Here is a 23,992-nt window from a genome sequence, read left to right on the forward strand (position 1 = left end):
AGTCAAGCCCAGTGATGGTCAAGACAGGAGAGAGAAGCTGTCTTCTCATAACAATGATTTCAACATCTTTTATAGTCTACAAAGTTTATCACTGGGGCGGTGCTGGCAGACTTGTGCAATTTGTTACTGCTGAAGCGAGACTCAAAGTCTTCATTCTTGGCACTAAGTTGCAATACAAAGGAGTGGAAATTGTTTTTATAGCCACAGTACTGGAGTCGCAGAGAGCTTTCCTCCCTTTTCCAATTGCTGCATCTTTTTCCCCTGTCCTTTGGTTTTGTCTTTTATATCTGTGATGCGCTATTCTGATATGCCCAACCTTTCCTCACACTTTTCTATCTTGTCATTCATATTATGCATACGTTGCTGAGGGTGTATCATTTATGATCTATTGTTCACAGACTCGGTTTCGTATCAAACAGCAAACCTTTTACTTATGTTCGTGTTATCGCTAGTCTCAATGTCTGGGTTTGATAAGCAATTTGCTTCCTCCTTTTAGGGAAGCTTTAGGGATGGTCTGGTCTAAAACTAGAGTTTGGCCTGCTTGGGATCTGCATTGCCTGTTGTCCTGGCCACTATTCATTCTGGGTTGCTGGATATAGTTAATCCAAAAAAATCTGTGTAGCAAGAACTCTACTCAATAGTGCAGCTGATTCTTCTTACCACTAACAGTGCTTGATAGCCCCATGATGGACTTCAGTTATTTAACTCAAACATGCACTGTATTGCTAATTGCTTTAGCAGTGAGCGTTAGGAATTACCAGTCTTGCCGCCACAATTAATTAGCATTGATTTTACGCCCCCATCAGTCCCTAGCATAGTGTAGGTGCCTCACTGGCACTTGGTAAGCCCCAGCGTGTTTCTGTTTTTCTTTATCCGTGCTGAGCAGCTTAATAGGCAGTTTAGCACTGAAGAAGCTGCCTCTTACTTGTGTTTTGTGAGCTATGGTGCACCTACATTCTGGACCTCGCCTGCCTCACCGCATGTTTAACTCCCCTCACTCCACGCTGCTGTGCTCCTTCCTGTGTCGGTTTCTCTGGTTCAGCAGCTGCATGAATGTTTTAGGACTTAATAGCATAACAGAATTTCATGGCAGAGAAGTAGAGCCCCTTGTTCAAGCATCCATCTTGGATGATGGATTTTTGACACTAATCAGACAGTTGATTTTCTTAGCATGTTTTTCTGGTACCATACTACAGGTGGGTCCAGTGATGTGGGTGCACAAGAGGCTGTTGATGTGGTTGGGTGTTTGTAGTTGGTTGCTTCGCACAGGTCTGTTCAGCCTAAGTCAATGTATCATTTTTTCGTGTGTGTGTGTGTGTCATTGTAATTTCAATATTAATTACATTTATGTCTGGTATGACAGTTACAGCTGTCTGAAAGAAATCATGTAATAAAGAAACAATAACAGTTTGATACCCTTTGGGTCAGCCCCCGTTCAATCACTGCTTGCTAAAAGTGTTGTTCACAATTCGATTCGACTCAGAAGGGAATAGGTCAGCCCTCTTCCCTAAAATGTGTTGTGGATTCAGGAGTAGGAGAGATTCCTTAATATCATGGCCAACAGACTCCTTCCTTGACTATAGTAGGCTTCTGTTAACAGACTGTACTTACGTCTGCAGTCTTAACTGTAGGCAGGTTACTACAGATCTCATCAGCAGGATGACTCCAAACTCTCAAAGCACCAGTACTTAATTTGTTGTCTTCTTTTTTGTGGTTGCATCTTGAATTGTATTTCCACTGTGTCAATCTTAGGTTTCATCCTCATCATTGTGTTTAAAGTCTGCAAGCCTCAAGAGAGGACTTGAGACTGACTACAGTTTCAGACATTTATAACAGTTACTCTTACCAAGAACATTGGTGTTCTGATGACTCGGCCTTCTGGCCAATAGAATCCTCTAAACATTCAGAGACAGAAACTCCACTCCAAACCTTTCACTTTTCATACATTCAAAAACAGGAGAATTTAGGAGACTATGACACAGCTCAACATAGACAAAGCACAGAAGGTTAAGATAAAACAATCACTCAGGGTGGTTTTTCTTTCTGGTGCAGTCAGCGGTACCTCAAGACATATCAATTGATAATGGGGCAAAATGAATATGGGTTGAAATGATTGTTTAGGAGTCTCTGTGAATAATTTACCTTTTCGTACAATCTCAGAGAGTGCAGACCTATACAGGAATTTAAAAGTAATTTCAGACATGTAATGCATTCCTTCAGAAATAAATTACTCTTTTTGCTTTCCTGTGCAAACAGTTCTAGAGATGTATCAAAAACAATGAGGATTAGAGAGCGATCGAACACCTACCTAGCTGAATCACCTTCAGGTTGGAATGCTTGGCCGCTAGTTCATTCAATGCCTAAAAAATACAAGCAAGTAAAAGTTCATGTTTTAAAGACTTATCATTTTTTTACTGTATTTCTCTTTGTACATTTTTCATGTTTTAGTTATCTGGCTGCAACATTGATATTTTTGCTGTGTGAGCCTTCATCTGCCATTTAAAGAGCTTTTTTAATTTCAACAGAAAAATCATAAATCAAGGGAAAACAACCAAGGCCACTTATTAGAGATGAATTGGACTCAGTGGCACAAGATCATCATTTAAAGGCACAGTTATTTAAATATGATGTTCACATTTCCGACATCAGACAATTTATATTGGTCCTTTACGTACCTTTTTAAAGTATATCCACCTAATATCTGCAACCTGTGTGCTTTAGTCATTGCAAGCTGTGAACTAATGTCAATTTGGCTTTTTCCTCACTCAATATATATTATGCTGTTTGCTTTAATTGAGCATGTACATTATCAATACGTATTACAATACAAAAGGAGCAGTACCCCACTACTGAATCCAAACAGAATTTACATCATTCATGTATCTCAATGTAAAAACTTTTAAAACACTGTTATATTTTCCCTTACCCTAAATTAGAAAGAGCGCCACTCTGAAGGCAATCTTGGCAATTTCAAGCCTAATTCACTTAAGCATTTTACATAATCCTTATACCAGCTTGTTTAAAAGGTGTTTTGAAAAGTTTTTTCCAGGCCTCGAGTACAGCTGCGCATGTCAGGAGTAATTCTGATAGTTTATCTTGCTGTTTAAGTACACGTACAATTTTAACATGGTAGGTTCTGTTTGACATTTTCCACTTTCAGGAAATCTACTACCAGGTAACTGTGCCTACAGGGGATTTCTTTCAGTGCACTTAGTTCAACAATTGATACAGACAGCAATGTCAGTAAGTTCCAACCGGTAACCTACAGTTGAACAATCAATAATGCATTTAGCTCATTTTTATCACAATAAATCTGTCAAAAATACTCTTGAAACTGGAGCGAATTTTTCAAAATACAAACTTTTATGATGAAAACTAGAAAGGGTACAAAAGACTAGAACAACACACAATGACCGAGATTTACAAGTGATTTGCAATTACTAATACCTCAGAGTCATTAATGGGAACAGCTATTTCGAACAAAATACATAAATGGAAAATGAGCTTGATCAATACAGAAATCACTTCCTTAAGGAAAATGAATCATTGAGGAAATAGATGAAGTTGTCGATGTTTCGGTCTTTTTGGTGTAAGCATCTTTAGACCATCTTCAGGACGATGAGTTAAAAGTGGAATTTCTAATCCTGGCTAAGTCTGTAAATGGTTAAATTCTTCCTGGTCACTGATTCCGGAGAAAAAGCTATTAAAGAGCTCTTGATTTAATATGTGTCCAAACGAATTGTCAGACTTTGTGTAAAGCAATCCTCAGGGATTTGCTTGTATTCGGGCTCACAACTGTCGAGCTCGAAATGGGGTGCTGCTCCTCCGACAAGCCCCTGTCTTTGCAGACGGCCTCAGGAAATGACCACTTCACATTAATATAAATCCAGTCCTAAGCACACGCTTAATTATACAGTAATTCAATAAGTAATAACAACACAGATTTTTTTTCCTGGTCTTTGTCTTTAATTTTCATTATTTCTGTGCCTAACCAACACGCGTTTAGTCGTCAGGGGAGTACCCCGCGACTTCTTCAGGGCTGTAAGGCTGACAGACTAACTTCTTGTCACACCTCTATGCCGGTTCTACTTACGTCCCGGTCGTGTGAGAAAGTATCCTCTGCCATGTGCAGTTTCACACAATTAATGAATTAACCAAAAATCAGGGTTGATTATCCATAAATCTTCAATTTTTTTTAGCTCCCTGGTAAAATGAATGTCCACAAAATTCTCCTGTTAGCCATTACACTTACAGTCCAGCTCACCGCGGCCGTGTTTCCATGTATGTTTCTGTGAACTTCCGGGTCGACAAGTACCGGCGCATATCTGACAAATTGATCCATGATAAGGAATTCATGACTCACCAGCTTCTCTGGTGTCAGCCCTGGTCCCTACAAAGCTGTCGGACCGTGCCCACCCAAGGCGCAAAGCATCCTTGCTAATGAACGCAGCCTGGGTGCTAGGAGCTTCTGCCCGTGTTCTTCCCTAGGCTGTGTGGTGTGCGATCAGCAATCTTCACTGATTACAATAGACCCTGTGATAAGCTGGGAAAGGCGTGGGGCTCAGACAAGGCTGTGGCGCTCAGTGTGTCCAATGATCTGAAGTCCGATGCAGAACGAGACCTGAAGGACATTAATGCAGCCGTTAATGCACTAAATAGGGTATGACAACACACACGACTTATCTGCGGGCACAGACTAATCCTGTTCGGCACCAAAGGGCACATATACTAAGCCCCGGAGGCGCTGGTGGCATCTCAGGGTGCGCAGTCATGCAGTGGAATGAGAATGGATAAACACAATTTAGATGGGGATTCAGTGTTGCTCCATTGATAATCATGTGATTCGACATGTATGCCGAAGGACCATACCTCTGTGTCTCTCTCTGCAGTATGTTTGTAGGCATCACCACATTTTTTAAACTTTTCTAGAGGGGAGGACACTTTCAAACCTCCTTTCCCTTGAACTGTGCAGGCAAACAAATTCATGGTTTGTTCTTGCGCCTCATCACTTTCAAAGTTCACCAGCCGTCACTCATCAAATGACCCTGAGTTCAAAGAATATCAGAGTAAGTACATGAATGAGGTTGAGGTGAATAGTTTTCCGATCTGCTTTGAATCCAGCACCAGTGAAATTCTAGGACTGCTCAGCTTGGCTGCACAGGTGTATTCACTAGGCAAGAAAGGGAAAGACGTTAGATTTAAATTGCAAGCACTAAAGCAGGCCAAGGGAAGGACCTCACGAATGGGGATACCGCCTCTATTACGGTCACCAAATTTGCTGCTATAAGTATACGGCCTTATTTCCACAGTGCTGCAAAATGCTTTCACTCCTGCTGCTGGCATTTCCAACAACGGCAGCTCTGGCACATTCGGATGTGGATGTCATGGCACAGTGAGGACACTGATACTCGCCTTCCTAGGTCCTTAATAGGGTTCAACATTTTGATGTGTATAAAGCAACTAGTTAACTTGACCTTTTAAGTCATGCTTGGCTGTTGACATTACATTAGCTGTGTGGGTTCTTTTCAGTCCTTACCATGAAATTTATATCACCATTAACCTTCTAGGCATTGGGTCACTTGAGTGTAAGGAAAGTAAACTCATAGACAGGACAGTTCTCTGACAAAGCCACCCTGCCACTAGTATAGGCCACAACATGAAGGCTTCTCCCACTCAACATGGACCTGAGCCTGAGCTCAGCAAGACGCAGGAAAAGCGGACTAGTGTCTCCCAGGTAATGGCGGGTGCAGTGGACAGTAGGGAGGTCCGAAAAAATAGGTGCCCCTGAGTTATCATTGAAGAGTTCGGCGCAGAAGACATGATTTTCCTGAGAATCTTCATTATGCCGAATCAGGGGGGCCGCAAAAGTGTTATTATGGGTCTGGAAAGAAAACCTGTTGTCAAAAATAACAGCCATATTATGGGCAATTGAATGGGCTCAGCCAGTTACCCAGGAATGGAGGTCACCAGTTTGAAAACCGAACGGAAGAATTTCAAAACATTTAGACCTCAAACTTATCAGCATTTAGCCTCAAGGAACTGGCATCCATTCGATGGGCTATTGATGTTAAATACTGCTGAAATTGGTCATCTGACTACACTCTAGCCGCAGAATAATCTGGTGTCATTGGCATGACTCCAAATGAAACCTGGAGGAGGCGATGAGATTAGCAAGCAGCATTACATATACAATAAATTGAACAAAGTCTAAGACAACAATGAGCCTTGGTGAACCCAGGAACCAGCTGTTGATAAGTAAAGTGGAAAAGGCGCTGATGAAAAGCTAGTGACCTCATGCTCCAAAAAGATTTTACCAACCTAGCACCTTCTTCTGCAAACCTACAGCACTAGGTCTGTCTAAGAGAATCGTGTATGAGATTGTGTTGAAGGTCACCAACAGATCAAGGAGAATATGGGCCGCAGAGGCTCCAGTGTCAAATATCATAGGGTGGCACTGCAGGTGGCTGTCAACATCTCTCAGTGCTGAAGAGAGGGTGGACGATAGATTGAAATGTGTTGAGAAAAATATTCTCTTCAATATAACATGACAACTGGGGGTTGACATAGCTTTCCATCATTTTGGACTTTGCTTGAAGGAAGGATATAGGTGAATAATTAGCCAAAGTGAGCAGATCCATAGAAGGTTTCTTAGGGATTGGGTTGACAGATGCAATTTTATAAACATAAGGGACCTGACCCAGTCCAAAAGAATAATTGCAGATGGAGGCAAGCCCAGCAGCCACTGAGCTGATAGAGGTAAAAAACATAAAATCCATAGTTATTGGACAGAATTCCAACCAGGGTGATGAAATACGTATAGAGGGATTTGGGGGGAGTCATTGAATCAGCATTAGGTCAGTGTTGAAAGAGGTCCAAAAGGACGAGAGGAAACGCACAATCTTATTCATGAAAAATATTGGCTAGCTCTGAGCATACATTTTGTGAAGCAATGATGGGAGAGGTGAGTGTTCCAGGATTAGCCAAAGATTTATAAATTGCAAAAACCTTTTTTGTTGTGTCATTGCATCCTTGGTCCTTTTTTGACATAATTTTGTACAAACATTCTTAAGTGGGGCTGTATAATTCATGAGCTTTTTTGTAGATGTGTTTCTGACTTAAATTGTAGTTGAGCCGCCATAATCTTCCAAATCTTTAGCATTTCCTCTTGGCTGAGGTCAAATCAAATGTGTATCACGGGGTATGTGGAGTGGAGAAATGAGAAGGAAAAGATCTGCTATGTAGCATTAGATCTGATGCATTGGTTATCTACTTACTGCAACTGTCTACATACTTGTTAATAGTACCCTGAAGATCAGGCACAGTCCATTCTAAATAACTCAATTTTGCAGGATCCAATTTTGACCATACGAGATAGGCTATTATAGAGCAGTGGTTCCTCCTTGTGTTTGCTTTGTTCACCGTAAATTGTCAGGGTATGCCCAGAGTGAGTCCCTTGCTCACTTTGCCACTGGATTAAAGCTAGCCTGGCTGATGAGGGGTGTTACACCGAAACCGGTCCCAGGATGCTTGCTTCCAGTTCAGGGAAGACTTGGCTTGGCAGTTCCGGCTGGACTGTTCCCATGAGGCACATGGTCACAACTGATTTGCATATAGCTGGGTCTGAACTGGAGTGGCGAAGTGAGCTAAAGAACGATGGTGGACTCAACCCAGATCTATGACTGGGGGTGAGTGTCTGAAAAGTTTCAGCACTCCGTCCATCATCTCCTTGTGTTTGCTGTAGTCTGGAGACCCCTTGGGGTCCACAAGGCCTTTTCAGGGGGTCAGGCTACGGTTTTACAAAACTAAATAATATTAAAATTAGTAAATTAAAATTAATAAAATATATACAAATAAAAAAGCAATTTTGCAAATGTGAAAAGGTTTCCAAATTTGATTGTGAAATAAACTAAATATTACAATATTTGGGAGTGTGTACACATCTTTTTGTATTTTTGTGTTTTATTCTGAAAGTTTAATCATAGAAATTGTTTGGGCTGTGGGTCCCCTGCCTCCAAAAATGATTGACCCGCTGTTGTAGAGGATGCCTTCATTTTTTATTTGTGTCTCTCTTAGAAATAATAGAAATAAAAATTGCCTGATGGTCAGACAATGTTAATTTTAGAATGGAAAAATATCAACTAGATCCTCACTAGAGTATATTTGATCAAGACTACAACCACCTGAGTGGTTAGATCCTTTGACACATTAAGCTAAATCAAAGACTGCACAGATATTCAACAAATCTAATGCAGCCTTATCTGTTTCCCTGTCCTCACGAAGAATAAAATTCCAAGTAAAATGTAATTACTAGCATCGAAAATGTGCTGAGGAAACAGCTTCTTGAATCAATGAAGTGCAATTCTAGACAGAAGCAGGAGGTAGATTAGCACAATCTTGTTTGACTCATTCGGATTAATTAGAATGTTAATGGAAATATATTCTGTATTGGATAATGTATTCATTATCCACTGTGACACAGTTAATTGTTTCTTTTATATGACCGCTATGCCTTTCTCATAGTGCAGTGTACAAAGAGATGCTTAAAGACGATAGCCAGGAGAATAGACAAAGAAAGGTCCAGTGCCAATGCTTCTTTGATCCAAGTTTCAGTTATAAACGCCACATCCACAGTGGAGTCTGACCCAGTGCAACAGAAGAATTACAGATGGAGGCGAGTCCGGGAGTCACCACAGGTATCATAATCCTGACACATTTAGCAGGACAAGGGTCAAGAGGGGCACCTGAGCTAATAGAGTTAAGGTTAGAAAAATAGAATCCATAGTTACTGGACAAAATTCCAACCAACATGACAAAATACACGTAGATGGTGTTGGACAAGTCACAGAAACAGCCGTTGGATCAGTGTTGGAAGCTGTCGAAAAGGACCCTTAGATACACAATCTTTTCATGAAAAATATTGGCTAGCTCTGAGAATAACGTTTGTGACCCAATGAAGGGAGAGGTAAGAGTTTCAGAATTAGCAAAAAATGTATGAAGTGCAAAAACCTCTTTTGAGGGCTCTGATCCTTTCTTGGTAGAATTCTTTACAAGCATTCCTAAGGAGTGTTTTATAAATATTGAGCTAGATTGTAAATCTGTTTATCTCCCAAATAATAGTTGAGCCACTGTAATCTTTCAAATCTTTGGCTTCTCCTCTTGGCTGAGGTCAAATCAATTGTGTACCAAGGGGCAGATGGAGTGGAGATATGCAAAGTAAAAGATTTAATAGATAGAATTAAATCTAACGCACTGGTAATCTACTTATTGAAGTTTTATATATATGACCGCTATGCTTACCTCATGGCACAGTGTACAATTAGGTGATTTAGGACAATAGCTGGGGAGACCCCTAATCTCAGTTGCATGGTTCACCGTGGAGTGAGCATTTAGAGGTAAACAAGCAATGCTTGCATTAGTATTCCTACCTAGCTACTTCCCATTAAACTGGCCACGCTAGAAGGTAAAAGGACCATGAGAAAAGTGTAAAGCAGGGTTTGAGGAGTTGTGGCTTAAACTCTCCAAGTCTCTTGGAAGAGACTGTGAACTAATAGGTTCTCTGCTACATAGAGATCAATTACGAAGAGCTAACATAAGGTGTCTACTTAACTAAATGAGACAGACTGAGTAGGCTCCTGGGCAAGAATGGGGCGCAGACAGGCAGAGAAGGGCGCATCCCTGCTGCCATTGGCCTTAAACAGCGCAAATCTGACGGGGACATTCAGGAGATGGCAAAAGGCAAGGTCGTGCACTACCAATTTGGTACATATAGACGCGATCACTTACAAAGGGAGAAAATAGCTCTCCGTAAATAGTGCAAACCGGAGAGCAAGCAGGAAAAGGTCTAAACCCAAACAGACTACACTAACAAAGACTGCACACCAAAGATGAAAAAGTCAATCAAATAAATCACTGCCAGAGATGTCACCTGCTATTGTACCAAAGACCCGCATTTGCTCAAAAGCAGAAAACACAGAGTATTGAGAAAAATAAGGGTGAAGGCAAAGAATGGAATCTGCCACGAGATCCACTGGATCTTGAAAATCTTGTAAAGACACAGAAAGATTGGGATATCATTTTCCACAGTAAGGTGTTACTTTCATATTCTGTGGCATTAAAAAAAATCACCCCAGTGTTTACTTTCCAAGTCAATACCTATCACAATATTCAACCAGATGAGTCAGCAAATATTTTTCAAAATCATCCTTCTTAGTGCCTCTGATTTACAAAAACACTGTTTCCTATTGCTGATCAATGTTTTTTCTCTCCACATCCCAATTTACGGCACACTTCAAGTTACTCAGGCCTTTCCTGATGTCATTCCCTGTGCTTCCCTCCGGTCAGTCATTGTCCTAATGTGCGAATGTATGAAAGCGTAAACACACACACACACACACTCACCATCTCTCTTGCTCTCTCTTTTTCCCCCCAATTAAGATCTTACTTGCAGTTGTTAAATATTTTTGGGAGTTGCACCAAAGGTCTTAATTTTCTCTTTCTATCGCTCTCAAAACATCCACCCAGATGCATCCATTAATTCAGTTTTCAAATACTCCTTCTTAGGCCCAATTAGCAGTCTATGGGTCAATTCTGATAGGTGGTACTGCCTGTTAACCACACATATGGGATCATATGTTTTCTGGCATATACCGCTCAAACAGGTCAAACCTGCCAAAATTTATTGAGGAAAATGTCTGATCTACACTGGGACATGAAGATTTTTAGCAGAAAGCACCAAAATCCATGTTATTGCCCAAAAACTTGTAAGAAGTGCTATTTACAGCACCCGATAAATCTAGACCGCTGCAGAGACAGATTTTATCAGGTGTGATAAATATCCACTAAATATTGTAACTTAATTCCGGGTACTTGCAATGGGGTCAAACTGTGACGCACATTTATGTTGTTTCTTGATGCTTACCCCCGCCCGCTTACTTCTTTCCACAACTTCCCAATTTATGTAACACTACAAGTTTCCCTGGCATTTCCCAATGTCATCACCTGTACCTCGTTCCTGATGGCAGACTTTGCGCTGGTGTGTGGACGTATGCAACATCTTCGTGCAAGCGCACCCACATCCACCACCCGGCAATCCACGCCCTGTCCCTTGGTCTTTAGATCTTCCTCTGGCACTGGACCCATAACTAGCCTTCGATCCCGCACTTGTTAATTTGAATAAGCATGGGCTATGGGCAATCAGTCCTATTATATGTGACAAGGACACACACACGTACCCTGCAACGCACATCAGCATTGCTGACCTCAGAAATCTATTTTCACCCAGGACAAAAGCTTGAGCTGACAAACCTCTGAGTTCACCACAAAGACCTCTTAACTGGAGCCAAGGGTGGAGGCTCAGCTGTGATTTGATTTGATTTTTAATCTTATATAGCGCTCGAATGCCCTGATGCGTCTTGGCGCTGTTGCCATGCCAATCAGAGGAGAAATAGTTCAAAAGAATGATAACTCTTTATCGATTAAAGAGCCAGGTCTTTATTGAATTAAATCATGTGATCGTCAACATGAAAATAAAGCATCAAGAGAGCGCACTATCATCAGTTAAAGCATCAAGAGAGCACACTATCATCAGTTAAAGCATCAAGAGAGCACACTATCATCAGTTAAAGCATCAAGAGAGCACACTATCATCAGTTAAAGCATCAAGAGAGCGCACTATCATCAGTTAAAGCATCAAGAGAGCGCACTATCATCAGTTAAAGCATCAAGAGAGCGCACTATCATCAGTTAAAGCATCAAGAGAGCGCACTATCATCAGTTAAAGCATCAAGAGAGCGCACTATCATCAGTTAAAGCATCAAGAGAGCGCACTATCATCAGTTAAAGCATCAAGAGAGCGCACTATCATCAGTTAAAGCATCAAGAGAGCGCACTATCATCAGTTAAAGCATCAAGAGAGCGCACTATCATCAGTTAAAGCATCAAGAGAGCACACTATCATCAGTTAAAGCATCAAGAGAGCGCACTATCATCAGTTAAAGCATCAAGAGAGCGCACTATCATCAGTTAAAGCATCAAGAGAGTGCACTATCATCAGTTAAAGCATCAAGAGAGCGCACTATCATCATTGGGAAACATTGAAGTGACTGACCTTCAGGTCCAGACACGAGCCGGTCCTTGTCTTCTTTCTATGTCATAGAATTATAATGACGACTTCCTCTGCATCAACCTTTATTTGATATGGAAACAAATACAGCTATATATTGAAGGCAAGAGGACCTTCAATATAGACAGCCTTGATTGGCTAGATTTCTGTGGCTTTAATGAGTTTACTCAGCATTCACTTCAATCATGCTGTAGGAAAGACCCCTTGGACAGAGGACCCCAGGAGGCTTTAGTTGACCTGTGAAGTGGCAGTTTCCAAGGTTTCAGACAGACTTTTTGCACCTTGTTCATAATTTCAAACCTGCAATCAACCTTAAAATAAATACGATTTCAATCAATTGAATTTATAAATAGTTTACGCTCTATAAGCCATGCATTTATGTCATGCCTTTCTCTCCTCTCCTACAACCAAACCGTACAAAATATTGTGCGAACAAGTCTAATAAAAGAGTAATTTTCTCAAAGATGAAATTACAACTGCACTCGTAGTACCTGCTGTTGGCTGAGACTGACTGGGAATCAAAAGCAAGCAAACAAGCCCTCCTTCTACTGTAGTGTCCTGCGAGACACGTTCTAGTGTCCCGCAGGAAGCTGTACTTCCAGCCACTCCCTTGAGGGCTGGTCACACTGCACCCCACACCCATCCATCACGGGTGTCACGAGTGACATGGCCCCGTCAATAAAAAGGACCGAGTGCACGTGCTCGGGGCCAGTTACCACACCATATCTCCAGGTGTTCGTGTCGATCATTCATCATCATGTGGGCCTGAGGCCCAACACCACACCTACTTTCCTCCTCCCTTCTCTCTCTCTCTACTTTAGTCTATCCTCTCTTTCCACTATCACTGTACTTGCTGCAGTTGAACTGGGAAGGGGGTGAAAGTAGCAGAGGAGGCCCTTTGACATAAACAACGGCCTACAGCGGCTCCAGCCCATGGTGGACATGCCCGATGGAATACATGAGCCCTGAGTGCGACCATGTCGGACGAATACACTTAAGGGCAAATTTACAAGGCCCTTGCACCACTTTTGCGTCATTTTTAACATGGGAAAAGTGACGCAAAAGTGGCGCAAGGGCCTTGTAAATAAGCCCCTTAGATTCTTGGAGGAGGAGACGTATGGACACCCAATAAAGAGTTAATGCATCAAAGCAAATAACTTGCTCCTCTTCATTGGTCTGCTATATTTCTTACTGTGTTCTGCTATTGCCAGTGAATGTAATTCATGTGCCATTCATTTCGAAACCGACGTATTTGGTTGTACTTAGGAAGTTCAAAAACCTTGTTAAGCCAACAGCTACTGTCTTATTCTTCATAGCCAAATAAGCCATTTGGCCTAAATGACTCCACTGGAAACTTGGAGCTTCAAGTAGAAGTGTGCGATCAATTGTGGGCAGTCTTATCAAATACCTGTGGAAATGTTACAAAGAGAGTGACATTAAACTGCAAATGAAGATACCGGGGACAGCTACTATTATGCCTCAACAGCAAACAATGCTCCGTATGGGAGAAGAAATTTACTAAAAAGCGGCCAGGTGCACATTCACCTGGCGTCTCAAAAGATTGTTGAAAGGTGCCATCAATAATCTTGAACACAGAGTGGATAGGTTTGCGCCTACAAACATTCACTTGAATCTCAGGGTTGATGCAATCCCAGAGTTTAAATTGGTGTATAAGAGACACGAAGTGACATGGTATGTTGTTGTAGTTGCAGTGTGCAAATAAAGGCAAAATGGCTGTTGCAATCTTGTCTTTTTTATTTTTTTAAATGTAGGTGAAAACAGACAGCCGACACGTGTTTTGCCCAGTGGCCTGCAGGCCAGGGCTTCTTCTAGGCAAAAATGCCAGCTGCAAATATATCAGACTAATTGTTAAGGAAAACGAACACTTGGAAAAGTTCGGCATCCCCAGGCGGGATGCGATGAAAATAACCTGCGGTCTGTAGCGCCTAATCTTGAACATGCTTTCTGAACTTTGCACCATTAGATTGTAGGCTGCATTTCACACCAAGGGGGCGTTCCTTGGGTGTTCCCATGCAAACATCCATGGATTTTGAAAGAAAGCCCTATCTACTAACAAGCATTGGCAAAGCCAATAGTTCTCGGCAATGCTGGAGCTTTTGGCTTTGTCAATGTTAATGTCTTTAGCTGAGAGCACACAATTTAACTGTGTAAGTACATTTTTGGTATGGGACAGAATGGACTCTTCTACATAAAATCTGTCTAGTAGACGAGACCTGTAAAAGATATCCCCACACCCATTGAAAACAAGCAACAAAATGAGGGTGGAGAAGCGGGTCAAGCAACACAACACGGGGGCCTATAGAAGCTCATCTTAGTTGAGTCTCTGTCAGGTTTAGGCAACGATATTAGGTGTGCCTCGCGCAGGGACGGGGGAAGTCTTCCCGTATCCTTAGCGGCTGTGCAGAGGGCTTGCAGTCTTGGGCCTAATGTCACCCTATATGCTTTGTAGTACTCTACTGGGAGTCCATCTGGACCCGGGGTTTTCCCTGTGGCCAGTGACAAAGATCGCTTCCTCGATCTCCTCGAGTGAGATTGACTCATCCAACATATCACCGAGAGTAGTTTCTATCTCAGGCAGTTGTGTGCGGTCTAAAAAATCTGTCAAGGCGTGTGGGTTGCAGCTGCAGTGAGATTGGTACAGTTGACGGTAGTGTTGTGTCAGGGCCTCGTGGCTGTTTCGTTGCATTTATATCAGCGTTCCCTCACTAGTTTGCAGCACTTCAATGGGTTTGCGGGCGTGTTCTTGGCGGATTAGCCAGGCTAGAAGTCGACCCGCCCTGTACCGTGTGTGCCGCGTAGTTATGACAGCAGAGATGGTCTAGCAGCTCCGCGTCCTGCGTGCGTAGCATGTCCAAGAGCTGTTTATCCCAGTCTTCGCCTTCCCCACCTGCCTCATATTGTAGCAGCCATTTTTCTATTGCAGTTAGTTCAGATGAGCGCTGCATGCGAACATTCCAGGTCATACCCATGCTATGACCTTTCATGGTGACCTTGAAGGCCTCCCATTCCGTTAAAGCATCCTCTGCCGTACCTTCGTTTATCTCAAAATATGTGAGCCGTGCCGTGCCTAGGGAGGAGCAAAATGCTGGGTCTTCCAGCGCAGCTGTTTGGAGCCTCCATGTGGGGGTAAGGGGGTGCCTGACATCCCAATGCAGTTGTAGCATTTGTGGGTTATGATCTGAATGCGTCCGGACTAAGTATTCTGCACAGGGGGAGGAGTGCTGGGGATCCCACTATTCTATCAAGTCGCACATGGAGGCCGTGTACCGCTGAGTAGTATGAATAGACCCGGGTGTGGGGGTTGGTAGCGTGCCATATATCAATAAGTGCCCAGTGTGCTAGCCATTGTGTGAGGTCCTGCGCATTAGACGCTGCTGTGGTTTTGGACAGGGGCGGGAATGATCTACCCAGCTCTAAGATAAGGACAGAGTTGAAATCTCCCCGGAGGAGCCTGGGCATGCCACTCCACCCAGCCAGTGTCATAGTGAGGTTGTCAAAAAAGGCCAACTGGCCCACGTTCGGGGCATAGATGGAACCAAGAAGTATCGGTTGGCCATTGAGTCTGCCACTGACTAATGTGTATCTGCCTTTGGGATCGATTAGTGCCCTTTCACTAGTGAATGGAATCTCAGCCCTTACCCAGATGCGGACACCCGGGGCGTGAGCCGAGTAGCTCGTACCATACACTTGACCTCTCCATTTACTGCGTAAGCGACTCAACTCCACCTGGGACATTTGTGTTTCCTGGAGCATAGCAATCCCGGCTGATCTGCGCTGCAAATAGGAGTAGATAAAGTATCTACGCGCCGGGGTGTGTATGCTGCGCACATTCCACGTCACTATGTTAACTTGCACCATGGTCCATTCTGTGGGTGATCAGGTGGGCGACAGGGGGGCCAGCTGCCGTGGCAACTAATATGTGCGAATGTACTCCATCTCGGTATCTGTAATAACAAAATATAGTCTCTAATTAAACAATGCATAACTGTCAGGGACGAGTTCCAACTAGGATTTCGTCCAAACTAGGTTGCCTAACTTTAGGCTGTAACTGTGACTCTAGGGCTCTTGTGGGGTAGACGTTTTCTGATGTGGGCTTGCCATGAGTTGTGTCGGCCCTCGGTGTTGTACAGTAGCCTGTGTTTCCACCCAGCCAATCCAGCCGGGCGGGGGAGCCTGCACGCCACGCGCGCCCCGCTCTATGCTGCCGGGCAGACATGTGTTAGCTGCGGTGTCGTGTGTGGGAGCGCCAACCTACATATCAGACAGAAAATGGTGAACACAGTGGGGGAAGGGTTACATTTTGCATCACACTATGTATGCCGAATGGGCAGACACTTGCACGTGCTCAGCCCCAGATCAGAGGAGCCGGCCACCTAAAGTCATATGATGTCGTCTGCTGTCTGCGGTGTGACGTCAGGCGGGGGACTTTCTTCTGGATCGCCAGTCCAGAGGATGCAGAGGAGTTGGTTTCAGAGGATCTGAACGGGCTCTCAGTGTTTTTCGGCGCTGTCCCCAATGCAGCAGCCACATGTAGCGCTTCCTGTCTCTCCGCCCTTCTCTGTTCGAGGTCGGGAGCTGCAGTACCCAACGTGGCATTCGGCAGGGATCTACCACGTCCGCCGCGGGTCTGTCGCCTTCTGTTTGGTCTCTGTAGTTCCACCTCTGCAGAGAGTCTGGGCCCCGTCCATCTCCCTGATTCTTCCAGCCAGTCCCAGACGTCAGCAGGTGAATCAAAGAATACAATGCACAAAGCTAGCGGTATCCCACTAAGACAGCGACGGATTTCAGAGTAACTCAATATATCTATTGGTGAAAAAAAAATTTTGTTCACCATAAGTGTGCAATTTTAGATAGCACCCGCCAGCACAATGCTGTTCCAATTGTTGGAATATACATATAAAAAAACAGCACCAAATGCACCACTCAGCCTATATAATCTAAATAAGTCCAAATCATTAAGGTTGTTCTTTTTCCAAAAACTTCTTCTTTATTATGCAGTTTATCATGCAATCTTTAAAACTTCCAACAACAGCAAAAGCAGCCGACGCGTTTCGTCCACCTTTGGACTTCTTCAGGGCAAAAACAGTGGGTTGAATGTCAACCTCGTGAGGTTCTTTTTAACTTTCTTCAAGAGTCTTGCTCCTCCAATAATAAGGGCGAGTGTATCCTGTAATGAGATACCCGATTCAGTATCCAGATACGAGTAAAGGGAGGCACCGACCCCGTCCGTTAGCAGCCTGGCTGCTAACGGACGGGGTCGGTGCCTCCCTTTACTCGTATCTGGATACTGAATCGGGTATCTCATTACAGGATACACTCGCCCTTATTATTGGAGGAGTTATCGTATAGATCTATCATCACACTAATTCTTAAAACTGATGGCAACGGATTTTGAACCTTTCTAACTCGTATCAAAAAATCTGTTTTTAAATAGGACTTGGATTGCTAATCTGGGATATACTACAAATTGAATGGAGCAAGACTCTTGAAGAAAGTTAAAAAGAACCTCACGAGGTTGACATTCAACCCACTGTTTTTGCCCTGAAGAAGTCCAAAGGTGGACGAAACGCGTCGGCTGCTTTTGCTGTTGTTGGAAGTTTTAAAGATTGCATGATAAACTGCATAATAAAGAAGAAGTTTTTGGAAAAAGAACAACCTTAATGATTTGGATTTATTTAGATTATATAGGCTGAGTGGTGCATTTGGTGCTGTTTTTTTAGGTGAATCAACGAAGCGTGTCATTCCATTTGGGACCACCCGCAGCCTGGCAGGGAATAGAGGGGAGTAGTTGAGGTCAAGGTCTCGCAGCTGCCGCTTCACTGTTGAGTATGCACTTCTTCGGCACACCACAAACTGCGGAGACAGGCACCTGCTGGTAGCAGATCTCTGATCCAGCGCTCCGTAAATTCTTCTGGATTACGTCCTCCTACCCTTCCGGCAGTCCAGCCACATGGATGTTGTTTCTACGAGAGCGTCCCTCGGCGTCTTCCACCTTATCCTCCAGTTCGTGCACTCGATCGATTAAATCCTGTGAGGCAGCGGTGTGACTTTGCGTGACAAGCTTCAGTTCTGTAAGTATTTGTTCTTGCTGTCTCACCTTGTCCCCCAACTTGTGGTGGTCTGCGCGTAGAAGGGTGAAGTCTGAGGTGACTTTATCAATTTTGGATTCCAGCGATGAGCGAGTCTGGTAAGAGCAGAACCAATTTTCTCAACCGCTGCTAATATCGAGTTTGGCAGTAAGCGCCATGTGAGACGTCTCCGAGGGCGTGTCGCCTTCCGTAGACATCGCTCCTGAGGTGCCATGGCTTGCATTGAGTTGTTGATTGTTGGTGCGTAGGCGGCCCATTACTAACTGTTGCGCTGTCGGTATTCGGCTAGCGTCGTATGAACCGGGCTGGCCGTACGTGTCACAATGTTCCCCCCCCAAAGTATACGGTGACTTCCGCGGGTTGGCCAGTGACCAGGTAGATGTCGCTCTTGTTGTTGGTTGCACCTCTAATGTACCACCTGTTCTATCTTCGAGCAGTTAAATGGTGCAAAATTCTGCGTGGTAGACCTGATTGAGTCTGCACTATGGCGTCTGCGGGGCCCTGCATTATGTCTTAGCGATTGCCTTTAGCACATTCCCAGTTAAGGAGTTCAATATCACCACCTGAGCACCGCAACTGCCTGAGTCTGAGTTGCCACACTACCGCTGGGGCAGGGCAGATCTGTATTTGCCACTTCTTTACCCAGGTAGGCTTTCCAGACTTGTTGCTGTCCTTACTTCAGCCGGATTCCGCCAAGTGCAGGAGGGTTCTCTCACCAGGGCTGTGTCCTTGGTCACTGCCTTTCCTTGTGACCCCTAGGCGCTGGGGCGGCAGGGCTCACCTGCCGTAGCACCCTGTCGTTTCCGCACGTACCAACGTCAGTGGGTGCATAACCTAGGCCCGAACCGGCCCCTGGACTGTTCATGAGTCCAGCACGGGTCGCTCCAGCTACTGACGGGGGTACAGGATCAGGAAGGGCGCCAGGCCCTGGTGCCGTCGCTTGTTTCACTTGCTCCGACTTCTGAACACCCACAGCCTGGGCCCGACCCGACCCTTGGACTTCACAGCAGATTAGATCTGTCCCTCCCCTCCCTCTGCAGCAGTGCCTGCCGCCGTGGCAGTCCTCCCAGTGCGAGCGCTGGCCCACGTATCCCACAGGGGCGATAAGGCACTAATAGCTCCTGTTGCCGCTTGGCTGCCATTCCAGACCGCGCACCTCTCAGGCCTGGCCGAGAGGGGTCACCACAGCTTCCCTAGGTATGTCCCCGCACTGGGCCCGATCCGACCCCCGTTCCTAGAAGCGCCGTCGTTGCCCCCCGATCCTGCATCCTGGCCTGGTCGCGCCCGGCTACTATCAGAAGGGGAGGGAGTTGTGGGCCTCACCAGTGTCTTGCTACTCTGACCCCTAAGCGGTATATCAGATTGCGTTCCCCTCTCAGCGCCACGGGGGGGGGGGGTGTAATACGGGGTTAACAGGTTGGTCTCCACCCCGTGTCGTCCAGGCCCGGCCCGCTGCTGTTCCTTCATCGCCTGGGCCCAATCCGACCCCCAAGCGCAGCGCGGGACCGGCCGCTCCTCCCCAGCGTCTCACTTCAGTACCACCGCGTCCAAGAAAGCAGTGTCCGAGGAGGCCGGGGGGAGGGGAGAGAAGGCCGCCCGCCCCTCCGCGGCGCTCTTCACTTCCCCTGCGGGTATTACACCTTGGGCACCAGTGATGTTGCGGGTAGACTGCAGGCACATCAACCAGTGGATCCCACTGCGCCGACCGTTGCCCTCCAGCCGCGTACAAGTGCCTTAGAACCACCGCCATAGTGGGTGATCGCCTCTTCCCCTTTAGTGGCAGCACAATAACAGGAGTAATGACGTCCCCCAGGCCACCAGCACAGTGTGGGGGCCCTCGTACTTCTGTGCCACAGTTGGCCAGAACACGCGCTCGCCTGTCACACTTACTGCAAATGGCGGCAGGCACCAGGGGAATCGCTCAGGAGGCTTCCTCTGCAAACATCGGCGCCTATGCTCGCAACGGCAGCCGCATCACATCAATTTGTTCCTCGGTTTTTTGGGCGTACAGATGTGCTACCCCCGCACCCGGAGGGCGGGGGATACCGGGTCCAGACAGGATAATCGAGGGCTGTGATGCGGAGCTTTACCGGCTCGCGTCCGCCATGTTCAGCTGGCTAGCCTCGCCCCGACAATGACTCAATAATCAATACCAAATACAAATGTCCAAAAGCCACCTTGATTCCAGACAAGAATAATCCCCGATCTGTAATGTGCATCAAGACTCAGTAAGGGCTACAGAACCATGTAATTGGTAAAAATGTGCAACACACAAGCTCTTAAAATAATGTAGCATGTCTGCTATGCTTCCTCCTGCAGATTATTTGCCCTTTGTACAATCCGCAATGCACTCCACATCACTCTACTCTACACCACTCCAATCTTAGAGACTCTACTATACACAACTCCACTCTACGCCACACTATGCCATTCTGCAACACTGCACTCTAAACAACTGCACTCTATGCCAATACACTCTACACCAATGCAATATACTCTGTACCACTCCACGCATCTGCACTCTATGCAAGTCCACTATAAGCTACTCTAATATACTCTGTACCACTGAACTCTATCCGCTTTACACCATTACTCTATGTCACTATATTCTATGCATCTGCACTCTACCCTGCACCACTCCACTCTACACGACTTCACTTTAGTCTGCTCCACTCCGCTCTATGCCACTTCACACTACTCTGAAACAATCTACTCTACGTCCCTGCACTCTATGCCACTATACTGTACACCACTGTATTCTGCACCACACACACTCTACTCTACTCTGCCGCACTCAACTCTAGTCTGCACCACTGCACTCTACGCCACAAGACTCTATGCCACTGCACACTATGCTACTCTACTCTGCATCACTCCACTCTACACTACTGCACTCTACGGCACTGCACTCTACTATGCACCGTTCTAATCTGTGCCACTGCATTCTACCACGCTGCATTGTACGCCACTAAATTCTATGCCGCTACACTCTATGCCACTGCACTCTATGCAACTATACTCAGCAACACTCTAAGTCAATGTACTCTACACCAGTCCACTCTACTCTATGCCACTCTACTCTACTCTACACCATTCTATGCAACTGCAATATTCTATGCCCACTGCACTCTAAGCCACTCTGCTCTATGCCACTACACTCGACTCTGCAGTGATGTACTGAGTGTTGCTGCACTCTAGGCTACTCTGCTCTACACCACTCTAGGCCACTCTACACCACTGTACTCTACAACACTCTACTTTGAAACACTGCACTTTACGCCACTGACCTCTACCACACGCTAATCTGCACTACTGTATTCTATGCCAATACACTCTACACCATTGCACTCTACACAACTCTATTCTGCATCATTCCACCCTATGCCACTGCACTCTGCAGACCCCACTTTACTCCACTGTACTCTATACCACTGCACTCTACGCCTCTGTGCTCTGCACCACTCTATGTCACTGCACTCTACACCACTCTACTCTGCACCACTCCACTCTGTACCACTGTACTAGACTATACAACAGTCTAATTCAGGCACTGCTTTCTATGATGCTGCATTGTATGTCACTGCACTCTGTGCCACTATGCTCTGCCACACTCCACGCCAATGCACTCAACACCAGTCCACACTACTCTACACTAGCCCACTCTACACAACTACACTCTGTGCCTCTCCAATACACGACACTCCGCACCACTCCACTCTATGACACTCTACTCCACTCTTCACCATTCCACTCTACGACACTGCACATCACTCTCCTCTCGCCACTAACTTTTAGCCATGCTGAACAGCTGCCATGAACATGGCTAAAACGCATTGGCAAAGACAATAGCTCTTCCATAGGCGAGACCTATTGGCTTTGCCAATGCTTGTCAACATTTCCTCTATGGTACACCACTCAATGTTTGAAAGGGTGGGAGAAATTAAAACATTTCTCCTGAAGGAGTCATAATTTCTTGAAGCAAAGCAGCCTGAGCATCTTCTTGGGTGTGTATGCAGCTTTGCATCAAAATAAGAGCTTACACGTCCAAGTACCACTCATGGAACACCTATTGAAGCAACGTAAGAGACAGCAGTGCAACTTTCCAGCACACGAACATGTTGCTCTGGAAAATAAATATGGGGCATTTCATCAACTTTTAACGCTGGCCGCTCTTAGCTTTAAAATGTTTAACGCCGGCTATCGCAGATAATTATCTCCATGCTAGCGATGTATTAACAACGCTCAGCGCAATGGCGTTAATTATCCTAGCAATAGCGATGTTTTCCATGGAACATCGCTGGTTTTCCAGCGATGTTCCATGGAAAACGGCGATACCCTTGATAATAGGGGCCTGTGGTCTTAGCCACACAATCCACCCCCCATGTTAAGTATGCCTTAGTCAGGAATTTAACAGACGTTAAATTCCTGCGTTAAGGCATACTTAGCGCGATTTAAATAATCGCTTTCCCGCATTGTAAATATCACAAAGCTGCCTTCGTGATATTTACCCATGTTGTTTCCACAGACACGTCTACTTTGCATCTCATTAGCGATGCAAAGTTAGGCGTGCTGCAAACGGGAGCAAAATCAGCAAAACACGCGATAGCCTGTCTTTGTTGATAAGGCGATAAAATTATCGCGGCTTTTCGGGCGAAAACGGCCGCAAAAGCGGCGATAATTTGTTATCGCCGCATTGTTAATATGCCCCTATATTATCAAGATTTTGCGGCGATAAACGTTTTGGAAAATCTGCTCGATAGAGCGGTTACTGTTGAATGGGTACCGGAGAGGGCAAATTACGCAGACTCTATAATGATGCAGAAATCCGGATAGACCCCACCCCCCCTCGTTATTGCCAGCACAACTTATACCTAATTGATACGAAGGTCTTTACCTGACTTTGTGGTGATTCCGGGGTCCTGCAGGTGGCAAAGATCTGCTCGGGTGCGGTGGGCTTTGCCAGCAGCTGCCGGACAATTTCCAGCCCAAGGCCCCGGTTACAGCCGGTTATAAGAACGGTGCGCGCCAGGGGAGACGACATCTTCCAGCTGAAAGTTTTCTCGACTGCACGGAAAGTTCTCTTGCACTGAAAATTTCCTTGACTGCAGCCGCTACAAGTTGCAGCATTCACCCCACTCAACCTTACACAATTCATTCACCCCGCCTCTCGCTCTCTGCGTCATCTCGGCAGAACCCTTTGGAGGTACTGCAACTTGACTGTTTCTCCCAACCGTTGGCAGCCTCGCCCTGTTTTTGTGGATTGACCAGGTTTTAAAAACACAGCTACAATCATTCCCATTCTTCCAACACAAAACACCGAGGCGGAGACGGTCCATTTTTTGCCTCGTCATGCACCTGGTTGGAGCGCAGTCTCGCATTACCTGACAGCCTGTGCTTAGGTTGCTTCTAAAAATGCGCGCAATCTCTCAAACGCACGCATCGCTTCTCTAAATTTGGCCTCGATCGTAGGCCTCTCGTACGCAGAAGGGGTAGGCGTTCCATTGACTGCTGTTCTCTGATAACATCAGATTTTAACCAGCGCTGCGTTTTGTTACAAAGAATTGGGGCTGATTGAGAGGTGAGCGCGCAACCACCTCGCAAGCCACTTTCAAAACTGACCTGAAAGTCCTCCTCCTCAGTCCAACCCTATTTTAGCTACTGCAGTCTGGCACAGACACACACACTACCTCAACCTTTGGGGCTAAAAGGACTTTACTACCCACCTCGTGTGTTTCAGGTAGCCCGGGCTGCTGCAGCTTGC

The 23,992-nt window shown here is 45.3% G+C and overlaps 1 protein-coding gene across 1 annotated transcript in view; it reads right to left on the bottom strand.

The window, feature by feature from the left end:
- Positions 1–23,738, bottom strand: part of LOC146775745 (uncharacterized) — a 111,337-nt gene extending 87,599 nt beyond the window's left edge. Inside the window, exons 1-2 of the mRNA XM_085637805.1 lie at positions 23,126–23,738; positions 2,309–2,360 (exon numbers count right to left, since the gene is read on the bottom strand). Coding sequence (XP_085493931.1) covers positions 2,309–2,360; positions 23,126–23,386 — 313 coding nt within the window. The 5' untranslated portion in view covers positions 23,387–23,738. The remainder of the gene's footprint in view (positions 1–2,308; positions 2,361–23,125) is intronic.
- Between the last annotated feature and the right edge of the window lie 254 nt (positions 23,739–23,992).

The sequence above is a fragment of the Triturus cristatus genome, chromosome 12 (genome assembly GCF_964204655.1).
Source record: "Triturus cristatus chromosome 12, aTriCri1.1, whole genome shotgun sequence".
In the NCBI taxonomy this organism is placed as follows: domain Eukaryota; kingdom Metazoa; phylum Chordata; class Amphibia; order Caudata; family Salamandridae; genus Triturus; species Triturus cristatus.